General features: G+C 50.1%; 1 protein-coding gene across 1 annotated transcript in view; it reads right to left on the reverse strand.

Annotated features, from left to right (window-relative positions):
- The window catches only part of TUBGCP5 (tubulin gamma complex component 5), a 1,250,274-nt gene that overhangs the window by 701,300 nt on the left and 526,059 nt on the right, over window positions 1-22,915 (reverse strand). Inside the window, exon 14 of the mRNA XM_069636613.1 lies at window positions 4,507-4,705. Within this exon, the coding sequence (XP_069492714.1) occupies window positions 4,507-4,705 (199 nt within the window). The remainder of the gene's footprint in view (window positions 1-4,506; window positions 4,706-22,915) is intronic.

Genomic DNA, 22,915 nt, shown 5'->3' on the forward strand with positions numbered 1-22,915 from the left:
GCCGTCGTCATCCGTCCCCGTCGTGGCCGTGTCCGTTCCCGTGTCGTCCCTCGGGATCGGGGAAGCACACAAAGGCTGAGAAGGCCGTGAGGGCTGAAGGGGCACTGGATGAATTCTCCTCCTCTTGTTCGGAGGGCTTCCCGACGCACCCGGTACAGCTGGGTCGTCCGTCGGGGGCAGGGGCAGTCTCGTCCTTATCTCCGTGCATAAGGCTTGGATTGCCATCAAAATGGCTGCCGAGTTGTCCCGAGGCTCGGGTTGGGCTCGGGTTGCGACGGGTGTGCCGGGAGCGACGGTTGTTCCTCCATGGGAACCTCGTTGTCGTTGCCACCCTCGCTCTCGTCGTCCCCCTCCTCGGGATTCCTCCCGTGGGGCTGGGCCTCTTCCAAATTCTCGGTCAGTTCCCCCTCAGAGGTTGTGTCCATGTCCGTAACGGCCACCGCCCCCCCCCTCTTTTTCCACCGGGGTCTTCACGGGGGTCTTCTCGATGGGCTTAAAAGTGGATTCCCTCGGCGGAGGCACGGAAACTCTGGGCCGAGGTCGCCTCCACTGGGATAGCCTCCACAGGCTTCGCCAGGGCTGCAGCGACTCCCTTGATAGAGGCCTTAGCCGGGTGAGTCAAGGCCTTCACCACCTTGGGCGCGCTTGAGTCCTTCACCTTAGGGGGAGGTTCACCGCCTCGCTCCCCCTCAGCCGGTTCCTTCAAGAACGACCGGGGCCCCTCCAGAAGCTTAGCCGGGTTCTCAGATTTTCTCTTCCCCGAGCCAGGCGTTGGCTCGCGGTTGATGGCGACGATGAAGGTGCGCCCTGCCTTGCAGCCGAGGAGCCCTACCGTTTGGCGCTCCCGGTGCCCGCGGACTCGCGGTGCTTTGCCTTCTGTTGGGCCCCCGTCGCCGGGGCGCCCTCACAGGACTTAGAAGACCGCTCTGACTTCTTCTCAACTGCTGGGCTCTTGCCTTCCAGCCAGTTTGAGAGACGGGTTTGGCGATCCCTCATCGTCCGATCCAGCATATTAAAGCAAAAACGCACAGTCCTTCTCCACGTGCGTTTTGTCCTTGTGGAGGCAGTAAAGGCATTTCGAATGCTCATCCTCCTTGAACACATTTTGTAGGTTGCATCCAGGGCAGATCCTGAACAGTTTGCCGGGAATCGAGCTTCCCTTCTCCTGGGCCATGTTCTTCTCGTCCACGAGGTAGGCCTCAGAAACTTCTGGAATCCTCCAAGAAGCGTAACTCGACGAAAACTTCACCCTTGAGGGGCGTAGATAAATCCAAAACGGGTCCCCGTTGGTCGGAAGTAGAAACGGTGGAGCTTGAGGCTCGATTAAACCGAAAAATGAGATAAATCTCTTTGAAAAAGCACAAAACGCAGTAAAAGCTCAAGAGCTATAGCACAGGGACTCCCAACACTTGAACATTCGTTAAAAATCTGAGGATGGCTGCCAGGGGTGGGGCTTAGGGAGAGGGCAGTCATTGCCTGGGGCAGTATGACCCAGAGACCAGTGATTGGTTACTACTAAGAAAGACAGAACAGCAACGAAACTGATACTGATTTTTTCTTTACCGAAGATTCTCAGCCTGACGAAGGGGAATATTCATCAGCATATGAATCCATGCCAGACCTCATGCTGGAGAACCAGAGCTCAGTACAATCTTACCACAGTGCCTTCTCCCTTCTCCCGACCACCCGAACAACCAAACAGCCACTTGCTGGCACTTCCTGGGTGCGCGCTGGTGCACGTAACACGGGTTTTGAAACACACAAACGAACGTCACAAGCCCCCCGGGGGGCGTGGTTAACTGGGCGTAACTAAGGAAATAAAAAAGAACAATAACCACCGTCAGACGGAAAATGGCTTAAGGACACACAACTCGAGTCCGCACAACGCGAGACCGCATACCAAGAAAGCAAGTCTCTATCAAGAGAGCACAAAATAATTACTTTAGTCCATGAAGTAAAGTTGACGGCGTGTTGCGCTCTTCAATGAGGGAGGTCATCTTCCTCTTAGCGACGCAGCGATGCACAGCAGAATCCACAAATCTGCTGCTCCAAACAAGTGTGACCAGCCAAACAGCCACTTGCTGGCACTTCCTGGGTGCTCAAACCGGTTTCAACTAACAGAGTAAAAGCCAATAAAGAAAAAACCAACAGAAAATGGCAGAAAAAAGATAGGGGGCATTTTGGAAAACGTTTTCACCCATGGGTGCTGTACTGCACCTGAGGGTTCAGTCTGGGGTAGAAATGCACACTGGTAGTACAAGTAAACCACTGCCACCAGCAATTTAATGTAGGTTAAAGTAACAACAAAATGTTACATGAGAAGTGGGCTAGGGAATTACTACGTAACCTCCCAGCACTCCGCATAGGGTGGTGTGTGCTGGTCCCACAAAGAAAAAGGTAAGCATCTTACTATTCTTGGGAACGGGAGTTCACCCAAGAAAATGTAATTAAACATTAAGAGAAGTCCAAGTGACATCCGAGTGGCACTGCACCTAAGGTGCTGTGTGTCACTATGCAAAAAGCAGATACCCATTGAGTTTGTCAGACTCCATAAAACAGTAAAACACAAAAATCCAAGTCAGGAAAAATACGTGAGGGAGTGAGAAAAAGGTCCCACTCACTCAGGAGGAAAAAATCACAAGCCGTAAATCCAGCAAAAGAGCTAGGGTCTATGATGTTGAAGGGAATTAGCACAGAAATGAAAATTCTCCGTAACATCCCCTTGCCGGCCTATACTTCTTGGTGAAGTCGGGGTGAACAGGGGGCGTGGTGCAAGGCCTCTGTCACATGGTGGCGATAAAGTCAGCGATAGCTGCATTGAAGGGCATGGCCTTTCTGTAGAAAATCCTTCATCAAGGATATTAGTCAAGTCATAGCCTGACAAAGGCTTGGCTGGAGCATCCCATCCCAGGATATCCACCACCCTGTCGACTAAAGCCAGATACTTGGCGTTAGCATGGCCATAGGGGTGGGCCTGCTGTGTTTCCACACCTGGGGACGTGTCCAGTCCATTGGTGTCATGAAGGCCAGAAGCCAGTACCACCAGATCTGCTTGGTCGACAAAGTAATCAGTCCCTCCAGCACCTGAACATGTAGGATCAAAGCCACCTTGGTCATCGCCATCAGCAGTGCCGAAAATATCAGAGATGGAGTTGAACATTTTGGCCCTGGACTTAGTCGCAAAAGGCTGCTCGATGGGGGGTCGATGACATCGACCGCTTTGTAATCGCGCCGAGAGGACTAGGTGCCGGGGGCGCATCGTAAGTTATTGGCGCCCAAGGTGCACTGCAAATATCAGTGCCGAAAGCGGCCTGGCCGTTCGACGCTGAGCCTCACGGCTCTGCCGACGACAATGCTGTAGTCTTGGTGGTCGCTTTGGGGCCAGGGCTACGAGGCACCTTTGGAGCCACTGGGCCTGCTGCATCGAGGGCTTGCCTGTGCCCGCAGCTGCCTAAAAGAACATTTCTAACATCTGTTCCTTGAATTCCTCCTGCTCAGCCCTGGATGTTGGCCCCGCCGATGACAAACGGGTCGTCCAAAGAATTGGACCTGTGACGGTGCTGGTGGTGGTGTTTCTTCTTGTGGGAAGAGAAAGAGGATGAGGGGATATGGGAATGAGACCTCTTCTTGGAATTTATTTTGATGTCTCTTCCATCTCCAGAGTCGGCCCCTGTGTCTCGGCCTCGGCTGATCGAATGGTCGACCGTGCTGGAAATTTTGAAGGAGGTCGGTCCACCGCAAGTTTTGCTGCCCGTTCCCTGAGGGATTTCAGATTGCTCGAACCACAGTCCTCAGTGTTGTGACCGGAACTGAGGTGCCACAACGCAGATGTTGTGCAGGTCCGTAATGGACATCTTGGAGCTGCAGTCTCTACAGAGTTTGAACACGGATACTCAGGACATGGACAAGGCCCGAACTCGCGTCAAAGAACAGCAACAAAAACATTGAATGGAAAAGTAAAGGATTCGCAGTGTTCTCCAAGCAGTGTGCTGAGTGCATTGACAAAAGGAACTGAGGTACAGGGGCATAGTGATGCTGTATATATGTCTGTGGGCTCTGGCGCATTACAAAAAGATAAATAAATATGTATGATGATCTAGGCATCGAGTCAAAACGGATGAGTCTAGGTGCACTACAACCCCTGTCGAAAACCTTTCTGAGCAGCCGACACCGCAATGGATATCTATCTGATGAGGAATCTGCGGGAGAAAGGCAATCCATTGAACAGCACTTTCAGGAATTCCAAATTGCATCAGGAGCACAAACACCTATCAGGCTCTGAATGAAAGTCATGTACATTGCACCAAGTCAATTTGCGGTAAGAAAGTTGCTAGCATCACTTGTTGTTGTGCAAAATCTTTACTACATTGCAATTGTTTTTTCCATAAACTCTCTATAGTTTTAACAAATGGTAGATATTTTACAGGCGGGGACTGAACGACCAAACAAAACATCAATTATTAAAAGGCAACACTGCAATTGGTTAATATTGCCGAACTGACATACCTTGCAAAGTTAATAGCCAAAAGTGGGTCATGAACATCCTCAAGTTCAAGGTGTCTTGCAACTATGCACTGCATCTTTATCAGACTTAGTTTTGTAGCTTGCTGCTCTGTAATAATGTTTGGAGCAGAGTCTTTTCCATGTTGCAGGCGTGACTGCACAGACTCCAAAAATAGCGCATACAAACTTTTCCTTTCTGCATCTGAAAAGTTGATGAAAGATGAAATAGCAAATGTGAAATTTTTAAACCAATAGAAAAAAAAAATCATACATTTTATCAGATTCATATTTAGTCTCACCTGAAAGGAGTTGAAAGATGTAGGTTTCTATTTGTTGTTTCATTTCACACTTGCACAATGTGTATGTTTTATGTGGATTAATTTTTCATTTTCGTTAGGGTTAAAAAAAAAAAATTGCTAGCAGAAACAGAGGAAAACAATACAGAAAGAGGCAGAACCAGACCAGAATGAGAATACAAATGGATGTCTTGATATATCAGATTCAGTAGCACTTGATTCTTCCATTGCTCACTAATGGGAAAGACCTTCCGACCCAGGAAGGCTGAATGTTGAACAATTGTATAAATGTTGCGAGGTATGGTACAGTAGAATAGTTGTGCTGGAAGAAATAAGTCTCTTTGTTCAACCCCCCAAAACCCAATACAATGACAAAATCTGCATCCATACTTTGTTGAACATTGGAAAGAGCTCCTAAGGACTGATGAAGATGCCCAACCAAATAGTAGTTGCAAAGAAGATTGGTCATTCCCATAACTCTTCCAAGAACTGTTCCGACTGCAAAGTTCTGCCCAGTATTTGGCAAACACCAGACTACTGAAGAACAGGGGGAATTGAAAAACGTCAATCTGGTCCCTTACCCAACGGGCACAGCCAAGATGTCATCTCCCAAAGATCTGGTGTCTCTAAGAAGCCATACTGACCCTTTCCTTCATGGACCCAACATGAAGAGGGGCAAGAAGTGGGTACTGAAACACTCAATCTGAAGTGCTTTCAAGTGTAATCTTGCATTCTGGGCTGGGAGACTGCTGTAGGACTATAGGCATCAGGCCAAGGACCAAGATATCAGGGCCTCTCTCCAAGCCCTAGCCTCCATCACCACATATAACAAAATGATTAGCAAGCAAAGTGACTGAAATGTTGGCAAGTTCATCCTTGCAGTCTAGAATGGGAGACACCTATATAAATACAGCTGGCAGCCCTAGGATCCAGATATGAGAGCCTCTCTACAAGCGCAAGCTTCGGCATCACTTATGGAAAAATCACTGGTGAGCACAGACACAGAGGGCTGCCTCATGCAGCCATGCATTCTGGGCTGAGAGACTCCTATGTGACTACAGCCTGTAGCCCTGGGACACAGGTACTGGAGTCTCTCTACAAGCCCCAGCCTCCAGCATAATCATGTATAAAAAAACAGTTGGGGGCAAAGACTTGCCAAGTACAGTCTTGCCATCAGGGCTTTGAGACTGCTATGTGAATACAGCCCAAGGCCCTAGGAGTAAATTGCCAAAGCAATGTGCGAACAATGACCATTTTAGGCCTGGCTAGTGGTTTCCCTGAACAAAAAAAGGCCGATAAAACAAAACTGCAGAGGATAGGACTGAAAAACAACATCAGTATCCCAATGACTACCAAAAAGTTAGATTGGGCTAATACTGCAGTAGAACAAGTTACTTTCTTACCTGGTAACGTTCTTTCGATGGGATGTTCTGACGACGTATTCTACATCTATGACAGGTAATAACCACAGCTGTGCTGCTTTGGAAAATTTTCGGCGTCTGCGTCCTGCGTCGATACGCTGTCCCCAAGGGCCTCCGTCGAGCCGACATCTCCAGATGTTATAAGTAGGACGCACGACGCCCGTAGCCTCAGTTGTAGTTTTTTCCCAGAACGTGTGGTACCAATCTTCTGCCAGAATAACCACAGAAAGCCTTGCGGAAACGTAAGCTGCAATCGCATAAGAAATTCTGTAGCGGGGCACATGGGAGGGAACGATGTGGAATACGTCGTCGGAACATCCCATCGAAAAAACGTTACCAGGTGTTAGGAAAGATTTCGTAATTGTAGGTAATTTTCCTTCCATGTGGCAACCCCTAAACTTTTTGCTGTTGTTTTTCACCTTGTTCTCGACTTTGCCAGAGAAGTGCAGCCTTCTGCCGCACTCCTCTGGGCTTTCGCTCCTTTCTTACGTGGAAACTGACATACCCTTAAGACAGTCAGTACCGGGGAACGCTGTTTCCCGTAGTTTCTTTTATCATGTTGCGGCTTTCGTGCAACATGACACAAGAGGGCACTGTAAGCTAAGTTACAGCTCTCTTGGGTCTCTAGCCTTCTACAGGCCCTAGATACTCGTTTAGGATTGTATCTGATCGGTGCAAGTGATTCAGGGACAGGAATGGTGGCAGCGATCGTTTCTTGTGTTTTGAGCTCCTTTTGGCGTTCTAAGCGCGTTTCTCGCGCTTAACCCAAAATGGTGGCCTGGCTCCCAAAATGGCCAGACCACGAGGCTCCTTTGTCCTGTCCGCTGACCGTCTTGCTCCCTTCACCTTCCCCAGGTCGAGCCGACCCGGGGCCTTCCTTATTTGGGCATGTACTTTCCCGCGAAATACGGATGCTTTTGCGGGCTTCTACATGTCTTGTGTGTGCCTCCAGGATGTGGGCTGGGATGTCTGGTCCCAATACACATCCTGGGTGCCAGAGAGTCTAGGGTGGTGTGAATGCCTGGGACCACCGTGGTCCGTGATTGGTCCACGAATGGTGTGAGTGTTGATGAACGGATCTCCCATTGGGTCCCCTCCGTTTTGGCGCGAAGGGAACCGTGGATAAGAGGGGGCTGGAAACACCACTACCATGTCGATCTCCTGAGTTCTCACGAACAAAGGAATACAGGAGCCAAGTATCCTGCAACCAAGAGGCTGGACCGAGGAATCGCTGGTGACCCGCTGAAGGACTTCTCCTCTGCACTGCTGTCGCCTTGTGAAACCCTTTTCACCTTTGATCGAACAAGAAGGCCTGTACTGGTACTTCGACCCTTGGAATAGCGGGAACAGCTATTCTCGGCATCTTCACCATCTCCTGCCAGTAAGCCTTCGGAAGCGTCTCTGGGCCATCCAGCTGACTGACCAGCTTACACGGGAGTCTTGCTCTGTAACCGCCGCCAGGTTGTGTAGTATTTCGAGTCCTTGTCACTCTCACACGCTTCGTACACTTGGCGTTCCCAGGTCTGAAGTGAGTAGTGTACATTGGGCTCAGATACACACGGCCGCTCCGTTGCCCTGCTGTGGTAACAAACTGTGCGGGTTTCTTCGATTGGGACGTCTGTTACTCAACTCTGCTGCTGCAGACTCAACACAACGACGAGACGTCCCCTGCTCTTCTGAACCTGCCATCTACTGAAACGGACGCGGAGAAGCCTGGGTCTGCTTGCATCGGGGACCGGTGAGTAGCATAGCTAGGATCTGGTCGCCCTCCTGCAGGAGCCCATTGCTTTTCCCCGCTGTGTCAAACAGCACCCTTTTCCGTACTCGCGCTCTGCTTCTGCCCACTGTGGAGGCTGCGCTTGAGTCGCGGAACTTGTTCTTCTTCTTTTGTGCACTAAACTGAACTGCCTGATTTCCCTCGAAGAGCTTCTCCTTTTGCCCGTTGGCACCAGCGCGTGCAGGTACTTTTGAGCACAAGGCTCCACTCTTCGCAGGGCTCGGACTTCCATCTAGTTAGGTGCCTCTGAAGGCGAACTGGGTCCAAGCATTATTGCGCACTGCCTGTTTTCCCTCCCTTTTAGGTGGACTACACATTTCGTGCATATAACGCTTGAGACTTGTATTTGTATATATATTGTGTTGATATGGTATGTGTTGGTTTACTATCGTTATGTTGTGATCTTCTCGCTACGGTCATTGTTTTAAAGGCCTTGAAATAAATGTGTATATATTTTTAATATAACAACTGTTTGGAGTAGTTTGTAAGTGTTCTTGCTTTGTGTGCTCATTGCGGGCTTTCAGTCACCCTCACCCCTCTTGAGACCTAGTCTTGACCGCCGCGATCGCTACCTTGATTGGTCTGGCTCGTCCAGAGGTTACCCGGTTCCAAGTAATTAGGTTGGCCTTCTGAACTTCTGCGCCACCAGGACACAGTTCAGAAATCCGTCTTAACACCAGGTAAGAAAGTAACTTGTTCTTTGAAGGGATTGGTTCCTTCAATGTATTCCACATCTATGACAGACTCCCAAAGCAGTACCAACGTATGGAGGTGGGAAAAGAATTTAGAATTTTAGAATGCCCAATCAAATTGCTGAATAGAGGACCGCCTTGCCAAAGGCCAAATCCTGCCCATGGATGGAATCCAGGGAATAGTGTCTCACAAAAGTATGGACAGAGGCCCATGTGGCTGCTTCACAGATATTACGAATGGGAACATTCCTCTGCAGAGCAGTAGAGGCAGCCACACCCCTAGTAGAATGAGCCCCGTAAGCCTACCGGAGGGTCCTTACCCGCCAAACGATAACATTCAGAGATCGTCAAAATGACCCATCTGGACAAGGTCTACTTAGAAACAGCTTGACCTAGATGCCTTCCAGTGTATCCAACAAAGAGCTGATCGTCCACTCTGACCCGGGACATCCGTGAGAGATAGAAACTCAAAACTCTCCTAGGATCCAACCTATGGAGCCTCTCCTCTTCCTTACCAGAATGCAGAGGAGGATAAAACGTCGGAAGAATTACCTTCTGGCTCAAATGAAATTCCGAAACAACCTTCAGAAGAAAAGAAGGACGAACCCTAAGGACAACCCTGTCCTTATGGAACATCATGAAAGGTGGTGTCGCGGAAAGTGCCTGCAACTCACTCACTCTGCGAGTGGAAGTAACCGCAACTAAAAATACAGTCTTAAAGGTCAACAGTATCAATGGACAAGAATGTAAGGGCTCAAACGGAGCTCCCATTAGGAACTTTAGAACTAAGTTAAAATCCCATCCCGGCACCTGGAAAGGTGACGGTGGCAACACATTAGTTAGCCCTTTTAGAAACTGAGAAATCAAACAAATCTTAAAATAAGAACACTCCGCAGACGAGCGCTTAAATATTGACAGCGCCGCCAGGTAACCCTTAATGGTACCCACTTGCAGGCCCTTGTGGGCTAATGAAAGCAAAAAAGACAGCACCACAGGAATTGAACATTGAAAAGGATCCACATTCTGTACCCTGCACCAGTCGCAGAACATTCTCCAACGGCAACGGTACAGAGATTTTGTCGCTGGCCTTTTGGCAGAAAGCAACACCTCCATCACGTCCTCGGCGAGGTCCCAATACTTACACCTCAGCCTTTCAGATACCAAGCATGAAGGCTGAGGGACTTGACCTCTGAATGGAGAACTCAACCCCCGTCCCATGAGAGCAGATCGTCACAATACGGAAGACGGCGTGGAGGGCAGATGGACATGTCGAGAACCACCGTACCAGGCTCTCCTGGCCCATGCCAGAGCAATGAGGATCATTCGGGAACCGAACCTCCGTAACCTCGCCTAAACACTTGTCGAATGACAGTGACTGGAGGAAATGCGTACAGCAGTGGGAAGGACCACTCCACTATGAACGTGTCCCCTAAGGCTCCTCTTGGAGGGAATTGCCGCGAGCAGAATCTTTCGCACTTCCGGTTGACACTGGTGGCGAAGAGATCCACTTGTGGGGTCCCCCAAAGGGCGAAGTTCTCTAAAAGAACTTCCTGAGCCAGCTCCCACTCGTGAGAGACCATGCTCTGCCTGTTCAGAGTGTCCGCCGCCGCGTTTTCGTCTCCGGCCAGATGAACTGCAGAGATCGAAATTTCCTGCTGGATGGCCCAGAACCAGAGCTGCATCGCCTCTCTGCACAGTGGGAGTGACCCTGCTCCCTCCCCCATTTTGTTGAGGTAGTGCATGGCCACTGTATTGTCCGTCATAATCAGGACATTCTTCCCCCGCACAGACGGCAGAAAAGCCTTCAGGGCTAGCCTGACAGCCCGCAGCTCTAAAAGATTGATGTGGAGTCTGGACTCCGACGGAGACCAACGAACGCTGACTGTCAACCCGTTGGCATGAGCTCCCCATCCCGTGATGGATGCGTCCGTCATGATAGTCAACTCCGGCCAGGGTAGCCAAAATGGTGCTCCCTTCATCAGATTGCCTTGGTTGGCCCACCACAGAAGATCCTGGGCAACCGAGGGCGGCACCTGAACGGTCCAACATCCTGCCGGAGTACTGCGGTGACCACTGCATCTTGAGAGCCCACTGCAGAGATCTCATCCCCAGCCTGGCCTCTGGTACCAGTAGAATGCAGGATGCCATGAGGCCGAGCAACCTCAAGAACTCGAACGCCGGGAGACTCTGGGCACGTTGAAACTCGTCCACCAAGTCAGAATGTGATGAGCCCTCACCTGAGGAGGTGAACACTGCCCCAGGGATGTGTCAAGCATTGCTCCGATGTACTGGAGCCGCTGGGTAGGTGTCAAATGAGACTTCTTTAAGTTGAGGGAGAAGCCCAGCTTGTGAAGGGAGTGGCAGGTGATGGACAGATGATCCAGGGCTTGCTCTGGAGAGCGCGCCCTGATCAACCAATCGTCCAGGTAGGGGTAGACATGAATCCCCCCTTTCCTGAGATACGCTGCCACCACCACCATTAGCTTGGTGAAGACCCTTGGGGCGGAGGTCAATCCGAACGGCAGGACCCGAAACTGAAAATGCAAGTTGCCAACCGCGAACCTCAGGTACTTCCTGTGCTTGGAATGAATCGGCACATGAAAGTAAGCATCCTTGAGGTCGAGAGACACCAACCAATCCTGAATTTGAAGGGCCTGGAGGACTTGAGAAAGAGTAACCATCTTGAACTTGTCCTTCCTGGGCAGCTTGTTCAAACCACGCTGTCCATGATGGGTCTCAATCCCACGTCTTTTTTCGGGATCAAAAAATATGGGGAATACCATCCCTTGTTCCTCTACGCTACAGGTACCAGTTCTATGGCGCCTTTCTCCAGCAGGGATAGGATTTCCTGTGCAAGGATCGGATCCAGACTCTTCAAAGAGAGCTTCCCCGGTGGATTGTCGTGAGGCCTCTGCCAGAAAGGAAGACAGTAGCCGTGGGCTATGATCTCCAGAGTCCACACATCTGAAGTAATGGCACGCCATTCTAACAGATGCTGCGCCAGCCTCCTCCAACCGGCGAACCATGGGACATGGCCTCATGACTGAGCGGAAGCGGCAGTGCCTGAGGGCAAAGTGGCAACTGCCAGAGCGGCTTTGGCACCTCGAGTACCTTGTTTACCACCTCTGGTACTCTTACGTTGGCCCCTTTGACTGGCAGCTCCACCCGATCTACCAAAGGAAGAGTAGTATCGAAAGGAACCTCCCCCTCCATTGCTGTCCCCTAGCACAAAAAGGCAGAGGTTGATGTACTGCAGCGCTTAACGACTTTGCTGCAGCTTTGGAGGTCTGCAACCTCTCAAGGCTCTTGCCAGCCTTGCTGCCAAAAAGATGGACAACATCAAAGGGCATGTTGAGAAGCCGGGACTGTACTAGACCCGACTGAACGGATTCACACATGCATCCTTGCCATCTTGAACGAGGGCAAGAAAACCATCCCGTTCCTCCCCTTCGGGAATATGTTCAGCCGCCAAAGAGACACAATTCCACAGAGTGTGAGAGAATCTTGCCAAGGCACAAACGGAGTTGGCTGCCTTCAAAGCCATACCCCCAGATGAAAATACTTTCTTTGCCCAACCATCAAAGCGCTTGTCGTCCCTATCCGGAGGGATGGTAGGGTACGCAGCCTGCTTCGCAGGGGCCGTAGCTGCCTGCACCACCAAACTCTCCGGAGTGGGGTGCGTACACAAGTAGCAGGGGTCGCCACAGGCTGGATGGTATTTTTTCGATAGCGACTTATTCACTGCCGGGAGACTCTCCGGAGCAGTCCAAGCCGCCGCCACCCTTCTTTGTAAAGCCATATGAAATGGCAGCACCGGGTCAGTGGGTGGACCTTGGTCCGATATATCTGTCAGGTCATCCTGCAGAAAATCCACAGGTGGAGCAGACCAGCCCAAGTACTCAGTCACCCTCGACATGAGACGCCTGTACGAGGACTCGGCATGTGTACTAGGCTCAGGCCTGCCAAACTAAACCTCCGGAGAGGTGTCCAGACCACTGGCATCATGTAAGGACTGACGTACGTCTTCAATCTGGCTGTGACCAGACACCAGGAACCTCAGGAGGTACAAACCCCTCCTCATCCAACCCTTTTTCCACCTCTGAAATGTAATCCAAAGGCTGGAATAAATCCCTGGATGAGGGTACAGAAAAAGGCTCAGCTACAGGCCTCACCAACTTACAGAGAGCCTTCCTCTGAGTTTCCACGGTCCTCCGGGGCACCTCTGGCAAATTCTCCTCAAAAGGCGTCGAGGGCGCCGAAGGAATAGGCGTTGACGTCGAGCGAGGCGCCGATGACTTCGACAACGGCTTTGAGGCCGGAGCCCTGAGCGTGTCCTTCAACGGCCTCTGCGCCGATGGCGTAGACGACTTTCTCGGAGCCGGAGCCTCGAGAGAGTCCCTCGACGAACATAGCGCCGATGGCGTCGAGGGCGTTGAGGACCGGGACCTGGCACGGCTATGGCAATCAACCTTGTCCGATCGGGACCTCGACGGCTCCCGATGATCGCGTCGACCGCCCGAGCCCGAAGGCGTGCGAGTGGTGGCCCTAGCTCGTTCCTTGCCAGCTTCTCTCGAAGGCGCGGACGGAACGGAAAATCGCCATCATCTCCTTGCGGAATGCGTCCCACAAGCTACCCGCCGTCTGGCGGAGTCCTCTGACGAGGACGGGGAAGGTGACCGGTGACGGCACTTCCGAGAGTGCCTAGAAGAGGCAGAGGAATGGCGGGACCCACTCCAAGAACAAGACCCTCCTGGACTTACGCCGACATGAACAGTCGCCCCTCGAATCGTCAGTCGAAAGTCCAGCGGATTTCGACTTACGGGGTTTGGAAACCCTACCTACAGACAACTTCTTCTCCCGCAAGGCATTCAACGTCAAGGACTGGCATTCATCGCAGTCGTCGGTGGCGTGGATCACGGCGAGGCACCAGAGGCAGATGTTGTGTGGGTCCGTAGGGGACATTTTGGAACCGCAGTCCAGACATTTCTTGAAGCCCGACTTCGGGGTAGAAGAAGACATATTCTCAATACAAAGTTAGAAGAACCGATTCAAAGTAGAAGAACCGAGGCGCGCCGAGATTCCGAAGCAAACACTTTTGCAGAAAAAACGTAACCGAGGCTACGAGCGTCGTGCGTCCTACATATAACATCCAATGAGGTCTGCCCCAGGCGGGTTCAAACAGCGTCACACTTAACCACCAAGGTCTGCTCCCCACTGCCGACCCAGGGAAGCACGGCAATACACAGGGCTGGAGGGACCCAGTGGCTGCAGCAGACAGCAAGTGCACCCCGTATTGAAAATCCATAGCCCTGAATGACGTAAACTACAGGTGAGCCCAGAAGAGTGACCCACAAGATAACACAGGAGCGCAAAACAAAGCAAGAAGCAAATACTCCCCCAGGAAAAGAGAAAAGCAAAAGGAACGCAGAAAACTAAAAAATTAGGGGTAATAACGGAGTGTACTCACTGGGTGCTCCAAGCTGATAAATCATTTTCAGTTAAGTAGTTTTATAATTTCTGAAGCAGAAGTCTTGGTTCAGTATGGTCTCAGCAAACAAATCACAAATCATAGTTAAATTGTTACGCCCAAGGTTTGACATGCGTTTCGGCCGCCAGGGCCTTTCTCAAAAACCAGGCTATTTAAAGTAATAACAGGTCGAATTGACTCTTTACAGAACAAAATCACACATTCAAAAATGCAAATTCACATAATAGACATACATATGATATTATGTGGTTAGACAGAAAAGAAAGGAGTGGTATTGGGTCGGATCGGTAGAGAGAGAAAACATCAACAAAATATTAGTTACTTCTTAGACACATGTACTTTTACAATTTAGATTGTAGAATTCCGATAATATCACTATTTCATTGGAGCTTGTAAGCTTTTACTGTGTTAAATGAAGTGGCAAATACCCATAGTCACAGTCACCTATTTGTGGTTTGACTAATGCTAGGTGAGTAAGGTGGTCTCTGTTCATGCTGTAACTGATTCTTTAATATCACCCAGTGGTTTGCCTTTACCCACTGGGGTGATTCGCATGCTTGACATGGTGCATATCCGTGGGTTTTAGTAATGCAACATTACTCACCCTTGGATTTGTATTTGGAGCTATTCCTTACATTACTGCTACAATTTACCTACTGGATCATATATTCCGGGTTTGATCCCTAGTACCTGTAACATCCCACTTCGAGCGCCATCTTTTTGGGGCCTGGGACCCACCTGTCTGCAACAATGCCTACCTAAATACAGTACCTCCCTCGTCCTCTGCTCATCTGCCTCTAACCTTCTGCGAGTGAGCCGGTTATCCAAGCAGAGATATGGAGGGTGATCTTTGTCCACAGCAGGGGCCTCCTTTTGGAGCAGCCTCCCTGCCACCCTCCGTCTTGAGCCAGATCGTCTTAAGTTGCAGAAACCTCTTAAGACATTCCTCTTCTCTTCCTTCTCTCACCCTCTACACTGCTAACCTCTCTCTCCCTCTCTTCCTCCTTTTCCACACAGCTTGCCGACTGGGTGAACCTCAGAGTCTTACAGGTCTCTGGCACCCTCACCAGTCCTCTCGCACTTGGCTCTGGGCCTGCACTTGCCGCATTGCTACTGCACTTGGTCAATGAGAATTGTATCTCAGCACTTACCCAGTTTCTGACTATATGGGCACACTTGTTTCCCTCCCCCCCTCAACCCCTCACGCCACCCCCCTTCACTTGTCCTCCCCCTAGTCTTCCCCTCCCCTCTCCTTTATCGTCTGTGCACTTGCACGATCTGAACGTACCATGCCTTGAAGAACGTCTATCTCCCCTCCTTGTATGGTGTCACCCAAATGCACTTGGAAAAACTGCAGAATCATCGTCAGAGCTATTTGCTGTTATCTACACTGTTAATTGTATATATGCACTTACTCTGCCTGTGCAGACTTTTATCGTTCAGAAATTCAAAGACTGTGAATGACTGTTTTTTCCCCCCTTGTTCCCTCCCTCCCTGAGCGCTTTGAAACACTTGCCTAGTGTATACGCGCTTTACAAATAAACATGACCATACCAGAGGGTTATGGCATCATCAGGTGAGGCATGGTTCTCCCCTTTCCTTTCTGATGATGCACCTCCGATTCCCCATGCCCTAACAGCCTATTGTTTTTTTTTAAAAACTTTATTTTATAGAGTCACATCAGAACAGAGCCTGTACAGACTCGACAGAGCACCACAACAAATATTACATTTGATTTCAATTAGCAAGTTACATAGCATATGACTGATCAAGGCGTTGATGAGGGTGTAAAGTCATTTTCCGAAAGCATATAAAAGGTAGCTCCTAAACAGAGCCCAGATGTCTTTAGGACGACAAGTTGCTGATACAGTTAATAAAAATTGTTCTTCACATTCATTAACCATTGTGAGGTCCTTAAGAAAGTCTTCTCTGCGGGGTGCATTAGCAGATTTCCAGCACTTTAATGTACAGCGTTTTGCGCCCACACAAGTAACATTAGTCGGCAAGTGGTCTCGGCCACTTTACCAATATCCCCACACAGGTATTTCAAGGGGGACAGGAATGCAGGGATGGACATGATTTCCCTAAGGATGTCAGCAACCTCACCCCAAAATCCCACTACGGAGGAGCACGACCAGTACATATGGTAGGCATCTGCGTTTGGTGCGTCACATTTCAAACATTTCCCAGTGCAACCCACCACAAACTTGGCCAACTTAGCGGAGGTGTAGTATAACCGGTTAAGTATTTTAAATTGAATTAATCACAGACCAGAGTTAACGGATACAGATCTAGTGAGTTGGCAGTATCGGATCCATTGTCCCTCACTCAAATTGGTACCCAAGTCCTGTTCCCAGGCCTGCTTTATGGTATTGCAGGAGATTGAATGCGACTGAACTAGGGTATAAAACAACGAAACCCCTTTCCACCGCCCCTCAGTTGCCGCTATAGCCCTTGTGCATTCATGAGTAGGAGGTTCCAAAGGGAATGTTGGCCACTTAGCAGCGAATGCAGCCTTCATGCAGTGGTACTGGAATCGTTTAAGCTGTCCACCTCCCACTGTGTCCACAAAGTCATTCAGTTCTACATATGTACCCCCGGGGAACATATCCCACATTCTAAGTTGTTTGGTCGGGTCCCATGTCATCTGTAGGGCTTTATCAAACATGGGTGTAATGCTAGAGTAGTCCCCTAATGGGATTTCTGGATCATATGGGACCGCTATTCTAATCCTCTTAAATATTTTTTCGACCACGCATGTACAATAGTGCTTACCGGATCAAACTAGCAAGAGTCTTTGTGACTAGAGCCAAAAATGATTGATCGGACATCAGATGGGGAGGCAGCGTATTTCTCAATAGGGATATTTGTGGCTGTCTCCTCGGGGTCAAACCAGTGCTTGGCGAATTGTGCTTGAGCCACTAGGTAATTTAATTCAAAATCTGGGGCTGCAATGTCACCGCTCGAGAACGGCTCTACCAGCTTGGCCCATTTTATCCTGGCGGTGTTCCCACCCCATACAAACAAAGCAGAGAGTGACTGGAGCTTCTTGAAAAAGGATTTGCCAGGCTAACTGGGAATGTGACCAAAAGAGTACAGTAGTTTGGGTAGGACTATCATTTTGAGAAGAGCCCCTCGACTATACAGAGAGGTTGGGAGTTTGGTCCACAAATGTAATTTAGTTGTTCATGTCTGGAGGAGTTCTTCATAATTGCCCGTACATAATGTGTGCTTTGGATACAACAACTCCTAAATAGCGGACCCGTGCTGGGGACCACTTGAACCCGCTTATGTTGGACAAGTCATGCGTGGTTGAGGTTAACGGAAACAGTTCCGACTTAGAGACATTAATCCTATATCCGGAGTATTCGGCAAACAAATGTAAATCTGCTATAATAGGTCCCAGGTTGATTTCCAAGTCCCAGACATAAAGCAGAGTATCATCGGCATATAAAGATATTATCTGTGGGGGCCCTGTCATTCTGATGACCCTATGTGCATAGTTTTTCCGGACAAATTCTGCCATGGGTTCAATCGTAAGGGCAAACAAGATGGGGGAGAAAGGACAACCCTGCCTAGTACCCCTGGCTAGGGAAAAGAGAGAGGACATAGTGCGGTTATTGAGGACTCTCGCTCCCAGAGCAACCACACCTGAGAAAGTATTGTCCCAGGCCGACACGTTCCAGCACTGAGAATAGATAGGCCCAAGACACTGAATCGAAAGCCTTCTCGGTGTCTAAAGCTGCAATTGCTGCGTTAGCTTTCGGACTGATCTGTGCCCTTACTCCGAAAAGTCATTGCAGGTTCAGGGCCGTGGATCGGGTGCGAATAAAGCCTGCCTGGTCAGGGTGGACCAAGGTGGGCATGTGTGGCAGAAGTCTGGTCACAAGGATTTTGGCAAAAATGTTGGCGTCCATATTAAATCAGGTGAAGGGATCTATAGGAGGACATGACAGGTGCGGGGCGTCTGGGTTTAAGGAGCACAGTGATCACAGCTTCGCGCATGTGTTCAGGAAGTGTACCGTGCTCCATTGCTTCCTCCCACACCATCATCAAAATAGGGGCTAGCCTGTCGTGGAACTCCTTGTTTAGTTCGGCGCCTAGGCCGTCTGAACCCGGGACATTGCCGGATGTTAGTGCCTTTATAGCGGTAGTGATTTCTTCAAGTGTGATGGGCGAGTCTAGTGCAGTCTGAGTTTCCGGGGTGAGGGAGGGAAGGTCAAGTTCCTGTAGGTAATCGGTTATCTCTTCTATGGATTTGACGTCTTGGTTAGAGTACAAGGTTTTGTAAAATTCAACAAACGTGGCATTAATGTCTTCTTCCCGGTTCACCACCTCCCCCTGTGTGGTCTGAATGCTGGTAATCTGGTTACATTAGCCTTCCGCTTTAAGCATGTTGGCGAGGAATTTACCTGCTTTATTACTTTCGCCATTTCTGTGGGCTCGGGCAGGAGTCGCCATATAAAGGACCTCTCTATCTGCCAATTTATTTAATTCACCTAATGCTACGTATATATCTAAGAGGACTTCTTTACTATGTGTAACGCTATAATCTGCTTCAAGCACTGCTAGTTTAGCTTCGCTGCTCCCAATTCTTTCCCAACTGTTGTCAACAACACAGTTGTCTTTGCCATAATGATATCTTGCACCCACACCTTAAACCTCTCCCATAGCGTGGAGTGTGCACTAACTGACCCCTCGTTCAGATCAAAGAATGTGTCTATTTCCGTATGGAGCGACTCGCATACATGAGGGTCTCTGAGTATGGCAGAGGGCATCCTCCAGCCTCTAGCCTGCTGTGTGATGTCTTGTAAAATCAGGGAGATGGATATCGGGGAATGGTCCGAAAGAGTGCAGGGGTGAATCTCGCAAGCCGATACCGCATCTGAGAGGGACGAGCTAATGAGCCAGTAGTCTACACCGGACTCCGAGTCGTGGACAGCAGAGTAGTATGTGTACCGCCTTTCAAGCGGGTGACGTGTACGACATGTGTCTATCAGAGATGTTTGTGCCATTATCTGTCGTGGGGTAGTCGCGGCTTTTGTAAACACACAGGGGTGACAGAGGATCGGTCAAGTGTTACATCAAGAATCGTCTCCCCCCCATAGTACTGGTGCATCATCTGGTGCGTCAAGCATACCTAGTATTGTCCGGTAAAACTCTGGGTCATGAATGTTTGGCCCATATGTATTAACTATAACTATTGAACGGCCAGCCACCTCACCCCATACCAGCACAAATCTGCCTTGAGCATCTACCTTACTGTCCAAATATTGGAACACCAATGACAGGTGAATCAGGGTAAGGACTCCTCTGGAATGGGCAGAGTATTCCTTATAGTTTCGGAGGGGGCCCCAGCGGGAGTGAAAACTGAAGTTCACATTACTAAGTGCGTGCGTCTCCTGAAGCAACAATATCTGTGGGCTGTGTCTTGTTATATACGCAGCAACCTTTCTGACCTTAACCGGGTTATTGAGCCACTGCACATTGCAGGAGAGCAATTTAAAAGTCAACCCTCTGTCAAAATTTGTTTTCCGCGCCATTTATCACAATACTATCTTTTATATGATGGTGTGTACCAGCCCATCCGACAGCGCCTGTGGCGACATAACACTCTAATTTTAAACTTTTAACAACCCCAACATGCCCCAGCCTAGTGCCAAGGGTAAAACGTTTCCCCATTTCCCCCCTCCCCACACTGTCAACCCCAACATGATGATGAAACCCTTCCTTCAACTTATGGAACCCTCCGGAGGTGCATATGTTGTGGCTCACAACTGCCGTAGTCGTGCACCAACCATCCGGCATATAAAAACAAATGTCAATCGGTGCCACCCAGGCATCCCATTTTCACTCTGCAAACATTAAAGGATATTATGGCCAACACAACCAGTCGCCTGGGGGGACTTATTTTGATCCGGTCTTTGTCCCTGCAGTGGAAGCGGGATCGTAGCCTCTATGTAGTCCATGGCGGCAGTGGGATGTTCGTAAAAGTGTGCACGGCCCCCATGCTGTATTCGCAACTTCGCCAGGAAAATCAAGGCATACGGAACTTGTTGCAGGCAGAGTTGTTTCTTGACTTGGTAGTATGACCTTCTTTGAACTTGTAACCCCGCAGCAAAGTCCGGATAAATGTGAATAGGGTCGCCTTCATGTCGGAGGGGTCCCATCTCTCTTGCAAGCAGAAGAGCCGTGTCCCTATCTCTATAGTTCAGCAGTTTAGTGACTATGGTGCGGGGCGGGGGGGATAAGGGAGACACCAAATTTGGGCGCCGTGTCAGCGTGCGGTGGGCCCTCTCCACCAAAAAATGGCTCGAGAAGGCATCTTTGCCGAACAGGGATTTCAAAGGTGCTTCAACGTGCGTTTCCATGGGGCCCTTGCAAAAGGATTCCGCCACCCCCACTATACGGATGTTATTACGTCGGGACCTGGACTCTAGGTCATCACATTTGCCACGCAGTTTGGTCATCTCGCTTTTTAATAGGGTGATATCACGAGTGTTTTGTCCGATCGAATCTCATTATTGCTGATCCTAGTCTCTGCCACCGTCACTCGTGCGCTCTCCTTTTCAACACAAGCGTTCAGTGAGCCAATGGTGGCGACAATATCGTCTAATTTCACGTTGACTGACATAAACCCACTTTGTACGGTGGCAAGGAGTGGATCGTATCTCGAGTTGTCGGAGGATGTCACTGGGGGATCAACCGATAGTGGTGGCATGATGGCTGGGACTGGCTGCTTGTGAAGGAGACCATAGGTCCAGTCGTCTTCTTAGAGCCGGCTCCTTTTGTCATCGCCGAAGAGATGGAGTATAGATGTCGCTTAGCCTCTGATGCGGCTGGCGAGCACAAGTAAACACGGCAGGGGCGGGCAAGTACGGACGCTGGGTGTGCCTACCCTGTAGATCTCAATATATCTTCACACTTTGTCGCTGGTAAATCTAGAGGTGTTTACGTAGTGTGGTACCCAGAAGGAGATTTGTCCCCTTAGCTTCTCAATTCTGTGGTGGGACGTATCTGCAGGGGAAGACCGTGTTAGGAGCAGAGTGCCTGTGTATGGCCCTCACCAGGCGCTGGGCCAGAGACACCCAGTCAGCAATCTGATCAGGAGCTGTGGGACACTCCGACGCAGCCACCAAGTCTCTGTCTCGTAGGGCCTGGAGGGGACAGGAAGCGGGCTGAGATCCGTCTAATGTGGGAGTTCCTATATTACTCGGGAGCAGTTATGCAGTTACTCTTGTATTTATTGCTGCATTTCCGACGGATGGTTCTCAAACTATTTGTATGGCGGTCCACTGCTTGAATGTGCTGTGTCTTCCCACGTGCTTATAGCAAGGAGGTTATCATTCGCAGTACGCGTTTTGGCCCTTCAGATCCTAGCCCTCCCGATATTCCAGCTGCATGATGTGTTTAATGGTTTGCTAAACCCATCCCTGAAGCCATCTACTTGGCAGTTGTTCAGGCGGTCGCTATGCGGTCACAGGTAGTATTGCATTGGTCACTGCGAGGCGGGGTGTATTCACAGCTACTAAGATCTATCCTTTTCAGGGGTCTATAAACGTGCCGGCAGTTTTCCCGTATCAGGTTATCAGACCATGAGGCTACCACCTCTATGTTGGCGGTTTATAACTGCTTACGACTGGTGTCCAGTTAGTGGGAGCAGCATTTATTCCGGATTGGTTCACTCGGTCCCAACACAGCTGTACACAGCAGCAACCAGCAATGTCGAAGTTGTCACAAAGTGTCGCACAGAGGGTTTTTGTCAGAGTAATTATCCGTGGCGTGCGGGGTGGTGGTATTTGGCCACAAACACAGCTTCTTATGTCTAGCAAGATGTAGCACGGTTCAGCGCGCCAAACGAGCCCCGGCGTTGCTGCAGCGACGCAGCACATCTATTGCGTGATATACACCAGTATCCTGTGCCACCTCTCTCATCCCACAGCTCCAAGCCGTCATGTAACCTGCTGCCGCCTGCACAACTGGTATTAACCTTTGCGCTCGCCCCCACTGCTCAACCCCGCTGATGCCAGTCCAGGATCAAAGCATTACATGCACAGTGATTTTACATGCGACTAAAATGTTAGTTTCGTTTTGTTGTTTACTCTGAATAAATAGGCAAATGAAGCATTTCCCCCTACCAGTCACACAAGCATTCATCTTCGCGCGCAGGACCCATTTAATGCTCCTCTCACCAGATGGATTACACGTACTTCCCGGTGTTCACGTGCATGGAGTCTAGTGCCGTTCACACCTCACAGGGCTCGTTCCCTCGCCCTGAGTTGCAGGTTTCCAGTCACTAACGCGTAGCGGGCCGTATAACTGGCACCGCCGGTCGTGCACACTCACACAGCCCAGCGACCGGTTGCAGCTGAAGAGTCAGGGTAGTGTACAGGTCCCACCAGCAGCCACCGCCCAGTTCCGTCAGATGTATTTGCCTGCCCTCAGGACTAGGATCGACGCCCAGAGAGGTCCGCCAATGTTCGGGGTCGGTGCTGAGGGCGCGATCTGGGTATGCCAGCTCCCTCCCGTTTCGGCTGCAGTGTTGCTAAGTCGGTTCAGGGATACATGGGCAGCCCAGCGTCGCGGGCGTGTCACTCCAGACCGGAGGCGAAGTGTTCTCAGATTATAATCACGCGTCCGATGGTCCAAGGGGCCGGTCCGCCGTATCAGCAGGGGGAGGACTGCCACAGCCCAGCAGAGCAGTGAGACAGCACCGCAGCCTGGACGCCTTCACGGAT

The sequence above is a fragment of the Ambystoma mexicanum genome, chromosome 7p (assembly GCF_040938575.1).
Source record: "Ambystoma mexicanum isolate Mex_15411 chromosome 7p, UKY_AmexF1_1, whole genome shotgun sequence".
NCBI lineage: Eukaryota > Metazoa > Chordata > Amphibia > Caudata > Ambystomatidae > Ambystoma > Ambystoma mexicanum.